This window comes from Cololabis saira, chromosome 10, assembly GCF_033807715.1.
Source record: "Cololabis saira isolate AMF1-May2022 chromosome 10, fColSai1.1, whole genome shotgun sequence".
NCBI classification, from domain to species: domain Eukaryota; kingdom Metazoa; phylum Chordata; class Actinopteri; order Beloniformes; family Belonidae; genus Cololabis; species Cololabis saira.
In genome coordinates, this window is record NC_084596.1 from 24,894,690 (window position 1) to 24,901,298 (window position 6,609).

Genomic DNA, 6,609 nt, shown 5'->3' on the forward strand with positions numbered 1-6,609 from the left:
CATCTCTGACTAACTAAATAAACAAAAACAAAAAAATCAGATTCACTGTGACTTTGAGCTTAAATCTGAGCTGAGACAAACATTAATCATGTCTCTGGATATTATCTGAGAACCAATTTGTTTTCTGTTATCTGTCTGTGAACTTCACTTAACCGCACTTACTAAACTGTGCTTTCCAAATGATCTGCAAAAGCGAGATATCAGCGTCCGTGATGTCTTCACAATCACAAAACGAAGCTTTTGGACTTTCTGTACCAAACAGATCATTAATCACAGGGTAAGAAACTTTGTTGCACTGATTTTCGGAGTTAAGCTGATGATGAAACTCAGAGGGAGTAGCCAAAGGACAAAATATACATACTCTGAAAAAGCATAGTTTTACACCATAATTTATTGAAACATTTCACCAGTTTGTTACTTGCCCTCTTAATCACACATTCTACTTTGTGACTAAAGGGTTAAACATATAAAGTGGCATTATTTAAATTGGTTTAACAATTGCAAAAAATAAAATGGGATCAAAAGTGTTTGTTGAAGTAGTTCTTAGTACAAATATCCATTTGACACTGAGTTGTTGCTAAATTTCTGTATTGTTACTATGAACTTGTTTTAGATACAAGGATTTTTAAACAAAGACATACTACATGTGAAGAGCAGAGTAGGCTACAACTCTTTTTAAACAGGATCATCCAATCGCCTGACTGCCACATTCCTGCTACTGAGTGAGAAATCTGTTCGCCACACATGAAACGCTGCACTGTATCCTAACTCAAACATCAGACTGTGAAAAGGGCCGAAGACTTGCCACTTGCTTTTATTGGCATTTGATCTGAGAACCAAAGCAGTGTAGCTTAATTCTGAATACACACAGAGACACACGCACACATGCACTCCTGTACGCCAAGTTTCTCACAGGAACCTCCAATGACAGAACGGAAAAGAAAGAAGTAGTAAAGTGTACTCTGTAGTAATAGCTTTATTTTTCACACAAGTTTTAACTTAGTTTTGTCTGAAATAAAATTAAGAACACAGTTTAAAATCTGATGCAAATAAGGCCTATTTGCTGATGTTTTTCATTGTCTGATAAAATGCTCATCAACAGGTGTAGCTGCAGATTGAAACATTCAGCAGGCATGTTTCAGACAGCTGACCTGCTCAGATCCAAGGTCCTTCTATTGTCTTAAAGAGAAAGTTTTTGCACTTCAGAACTGAGATTCTCTGTTGCTAATAGTGACACCCCGCTAAACAAACATATCAAGTGGTTTGGATGCACCTCTAAGTATGTTTGCATCTCAGCTATCTGTTACTCTTCCTCCGGTTACAGCATACAATCTCAAACCGGGTGATACTTAACATGAATGTTATTCCACAGCAGCAAGATTCCTGGTTGAATCATGCAAACACAGTTGGATGCCAGAACTGAGGCAGTACTTCATATACATACATATTTGATGTATTATTGAACTGGAAATCTTTCAAAGCAACTTACTGTAAGCAAACATATAAAATGCACTTCTACGGTTTATTTAATTAACTTTAAACGACGGTAAAAATCAATGTAAATGCTCTATTTGAGCTCACTGACTGACTGCGGAAGGGTTCTTAAAGCATATCAGATAATGAGATTTTCAATGCTGATAAATTCTCAGCCTTTAAACAACAGGTCACTTTTCACAACTGATTTAGAAACTGGAATTCCTATTAATACCTAGAAAGAAGAGGATGCCTACTAAATCATATGAAGACATCTCTAGCTTACAACTTTAATTGAAATGCCAATTTATAATGGATGTTAAAGAGTTTAGAGATCGGAGAAGAGAGCTCGGAGAAAAACTCATCTGTGGCTTCATGAACAAAAAACAGTGCTTAAAGTGAGCAAAGCAACATTTCTTTGAAGATAATTTTGTCTTTGAATATATTAGTTTGAATTTCACTTGATTGCTTTCGTTAGTGGTGTGTATTTTTTTAATATGGGCTTAAAGTTGCAGACTCAGATTTGAAGATTTTAACATCCAAACTGGAGCATAGGTGTGTTAATCACATCTTTTTTAATATTCCATACCCTCAAATGGAATAGACTATAACTGGAGAAATTGATAGAGCCGTAAATCAGATGTTGATTTTTTACAGTGTTGAGAACCAATAACTGCCTGGGGACAACATCAACGATGTAACACTTTGCCAGCCTTTCAATGCATGTGTCTTGAACTGTGAAGTTGTGGAATTTCGACCAGTTTTATATCAGGTATTTCTCTGAGACTGACATTAGGTAAATGATCATCCACTTCATCACTGCATGCATTAACTCAGAGATAAAAACAAAAACAAAACAAGTCCTGGGATTCTTTGTACAACTTGTTTTGATGGCCATGATGACTTCAACTCGGCTGCATGTGGGTGATTAAGTGCAGACGCAGACTCACACATTACCAGACTAGCGACCCATGCACGCCCCATGTCTTTATGCCTCCTTTTAGATCACAAGTCTTTACAAATGTTTCATTATTTTTTTCTGTATCTTTGTCATTCTTTCTAAAGTTGTTTCAGTTTACTGTGTCCAAAGTAGGCAGTTCCCAAATTTCTCAAGATTTTTTGAAGATATTTTTTCACCAATTTTAATGAGGTCTTTAAATGATCAGCACTTATGACTGCACTTTGTGATGAACCCTCTGCACAGGCGTTTGTGAATTCTTGTCCTAATAGTAGCTTTGGATTAGGATGTCTACCTCGGATGTTTTGAGGGATCACAGGAGATCACAGATGTTATTAAGAATGTACCACACTGTTTTTGGGTTGTTTTTTTTTGTTTTCTGCTTCTGATATTCCTATGATCTCTCTGGTGTCTTTGGTGTGTTTTACAGTCAAACAGCATGGCCTGCTTCTCTTGGACTGCCTGCTGAGGGTTCAGAGCAACAGCTGCTGAATGCACGTGTCACACTTGGAATCAACTCTACACCTTACATTAGATGAAATGGGGAAGAAAAAAATGCCTCGCACCTGTCCAAGGAGCAGCTTTCTAATCAACTGTTCAATTACAATAATCACCTGCGAAAGATTGGCTCAATAGCGTTTACTGGCTCAACCATTCCACTCATGTGGATGCAATTCTTCTCTAAAAGCTTAAAGCTGAAAGTCTGCAAATTGAACTAATATTCATGACATGCATATGTTTTGGTAAAGAGACAGAACACAAATTATGTTGGTGTCCAAATATTTCCCAAACTTATGGCTGAAAAAGGTGTGATACCACATTTGTAAAAGAACTTTCAAGCTACTTTTGCATAGCTGAACCGAAGCCAAAACCTGTTCATAAATGGCTTTTGCCTCAAACAGAACTGGATCCAATGTTTATCCTCATAAAAAATAACTTTTCCTCAGACTGCTGAAGGAACGCTCATACCTCAAAAACCTTCAAAGCATTTCATGCTGCTTTCAAGTATCACTAGCAAAAAAAAAATCAAAAACAGAAAACATAAATCTGAAAATCATGTCAGCAAAAGTGCAAAAGAATTTACAGGCCTGTTGTAGAGAAGTGGATAACCTCTTCCACCCCCATCCATGTGCCCAAACACATTTGGCCAAGTAAGTTGCTCAAGCAGGAGAATGTAAATCAATCACGCCACATACTGTGAACGCAACACTGTGCTTTTTCCCTCACAGAGATTAAAAGTACCATCTGCATCACACTAGACACGTCTTTCTTGAAAGCCCTTGTCTCAGCATCTTTCCCATGTGCTGGAATGCGTCTCTGTCAAAACAAATTACTTAAGTAATTGTTTAATCTTTGTAAATAGCATGAGCGTGATGAGCAAAGTAGAGTGGAAGAAAATAAAATGAAGATACACTTGTGAAGAGTGCATGATAGCATTCAAAGTGATATTAAAGGAGCACCGACAAACATTTTAAAGTAGTCTTGAATAAAATCATCATCATTTCAGATTTGGAAGCAACCAATAGTGTTTATCAAACTGGGTAGATGACCATGACAACACAATGGATTAATGTTTAAAATCGACATCCTTTGAAAGTACTTTTAAACTGGCATGACAATTTTGACAGAAGATTGCACTGCAAAAACTCAAAATCTTAACAAGAATATTTGTCTTATTTCTAGTTAAAATGTCTCATTTTTAGTCAAAAAAATTTTCATTACACTTAAAAACAAGACTCATCACTGGAAAAAAACAACAATTTTCACCTGTTTCAAGTAGATTTTCACTTAAAATAAGTAGAAAAATCTGCCAGTGGAACAAGATTTTTTTGCTTGTAATGAGAAGATAAATCTTGTCCCACTGGCAAATGTTTCTACTTATTTCAAGTGAGAATTTACTTGAAACAGGTGAAAATTGTCAAATAACAAGTTATTTTTCTGCTAATGACTCTTGTTTTAAGTGTAATGAGATTTTTTGACAAAAAAATCGACATTTTAACTAGAAATAAGACAAATATTCCTGGTAAAATGTTGAGTTTATGCAGTGTGAAGACAGAGGTCCAAAAGTTATCTTAACTCTAGACTTTGAGAGAAAAGCCGGTAACTAAATTGTATACACTGACTGTTCCGCTTTTTTAAAGAATTATAAAAATAACATTTAAAACAAAACATTTAAGTAGTAATAAACTTGGCTGATATGTGCACTTTGATATCGAGGTTTGAATGCGCAAACACACGCGTCTGGGGCTGCTCCATGTGTGGTCTCACCTGTGACAGGTGTCTCCGGGACGCGGTGGAGCGGTCCGACCTGCCGCAGCTGGAACACCGTCTTCACCTCATGACAGCTGTACGCGTCCGCGGCGATCACGCTCACCGCGAGCACGACCAATGTCACCATCCGCACGGAGCTGCGAGAGTTTACGCGTGGGCTCACTCCTCGGGACATTGCCGCATCTCACACCAGGTTTATCCCTGACTGGAGCCCCGACTGTAAACTGGGGTTGACGGTGTTGAAAATAGACGTGCGAGAGTGAGTAGACGACGCTTTTAGTATGAACATCTGACGAGCCCTGGTTTTCACATTATTGGTTGGGATGAGTGTGAGCGCCTCACAGGCAAGGAGAGGTTTGGGGGTCTTCTCTTGGACAGAGAGAGGAGGAGTGCCGTGGGCTTAAACCCAGTCTTGTCCCGCGCACGACACTTTGCAGTGCTCGGCCGCCTGCATTGCCAATTTCCCAAAGTCGTGCGCGCATTCCCCCTCCCTCTCTGTTTACCTCAGCTAAAGCCTGAATTATGGTTCCGCGTTAAATCGACGCAGAGCCTACGCCGTAGGGTTACGGCGTACCCTACGGCGTAGGCTCTGCGTTGGTGTAACGCGGAACCATAAATCAGCTTTAAGTGCCCTGACACAAAGTCACTATAATACCCCTAATGGAAATCGGGTGTCTCGTGTGCATCAAATGATATCATTAAAGATCCCTAAATCCAAACCATTAGCACAAGCATCAAAGCAAAGAAAAATACATACTGTTAAGTGGTTTTAGTCAACATATGAATATATTTACAAGCACCAAAACTTATATGATTTATAGGTATCTTTTTTTTTTTTTTACTTTCTATTACATCAATTATGAATCATAAAAGGAAAACAGCAAACTTGTTGAAAGCAATGGCCTTTGTTGTGATCGTGAGTAATTAAGAGTCCAACACAACCTTGACCTTTTCAAGCCAGACATGAAATGTGCACTGCTCAGCAATTAGTTGCTTAACTTTGCACTGGCTGCCTTTAAAAATGAATACTAGTTTATGTATAGCTTGATATTTGATTCATTCTGTGGGGAAAAGTGTCCCCTGGCTAACATTGTGAACTGGAATAAAACGGATAATAAAAATGAAAAATAGAAAAGTAGAGTGTTAAATAGTACGTTTCAAATTGCCGTATCTTACCGTGAGTATTGTGTGACACTACAATAGGAGTTTTGCCTTCATTTCAGTGGGTCAAGACTGAAATCCGTTTTTATTTTGTTTATAAAAATAGTTCCCTCTAGTGGATATATTAAGTACTACACAGGTCACTTCAAGCTGCAGCCTGTTTTCACACATTTGCCATAATATAGCCGATAAATTGTAAAGCTGTGTGTGGACAGGTTTATATTCTGGTCTAACTGGTTCACAGTCTATCAACAAGTATGTGATGCTTTATTCTTCCTTAAACCTGGGACATTTGACATCTGCTGATAAATATGTGTTAGTGATTTAAAAGATATTATTAGAAGGGTAAGACATTTAGATTTCTGGTAAGGTAAACAACATTTGTTTTTTATATTAATGTTCTGCTATTTTAAATTGCAGTCCATTCAGAGAGGAACATTCTCGTTTTTACTCTTTAAAAAAAATAAAATAATAAAATAACAGTATGAAGCCAGTTAATTACATTTAAGATAAAAAAGTTCACATAGAGAAAAGGAATATGACTAAAAGTGAGTTATTAGGTATTCACATATTCACTGGCTAGTGAATTGACAATACCACTTAATGCTTAAATCGAGAGAAAAATACTTTTGGGTGTTCACAGATGTGGGATTTTTTTGTTGGTTTTTTTAGGGTACACACTGCAGGTTTCTGTGGTATTACAAATACTGGTCAATAGGTGGCACTATTGCAAGAGCTGTTACCTC

The 6,609-nt window shown here is 37.5% G+C and overlaps 1 protein-coding gene across 2 annotated transcripts in view; it reads right to left on the reverse strand.

Annotated features, from left to right (window-relative positions):
* Positions 1–5,138, reverse strand: part of LOC133452684 (glypican-5-like) — a 110,314-nt gene extending 105,176 nt beyond the window's left edge. For both annotated transcript variants that reach the window (XM_061732224.1, XM_061732223.1), the window contains exon 1: positions 4,700–5,138. In XM_061732224.1, the coding sequence (XP_061588208.1) occupies positions 4,700–4,877 (178 nt within the window). In that variant the 5' untranslated portion in view covers positions 4,878–5,138. The remainder of the gene's footprint in view (positions 1–4,699) is intronic.
* Between the last annotated feature and the right edge of the window lie 1,471 nt (positions 5,139–6,609).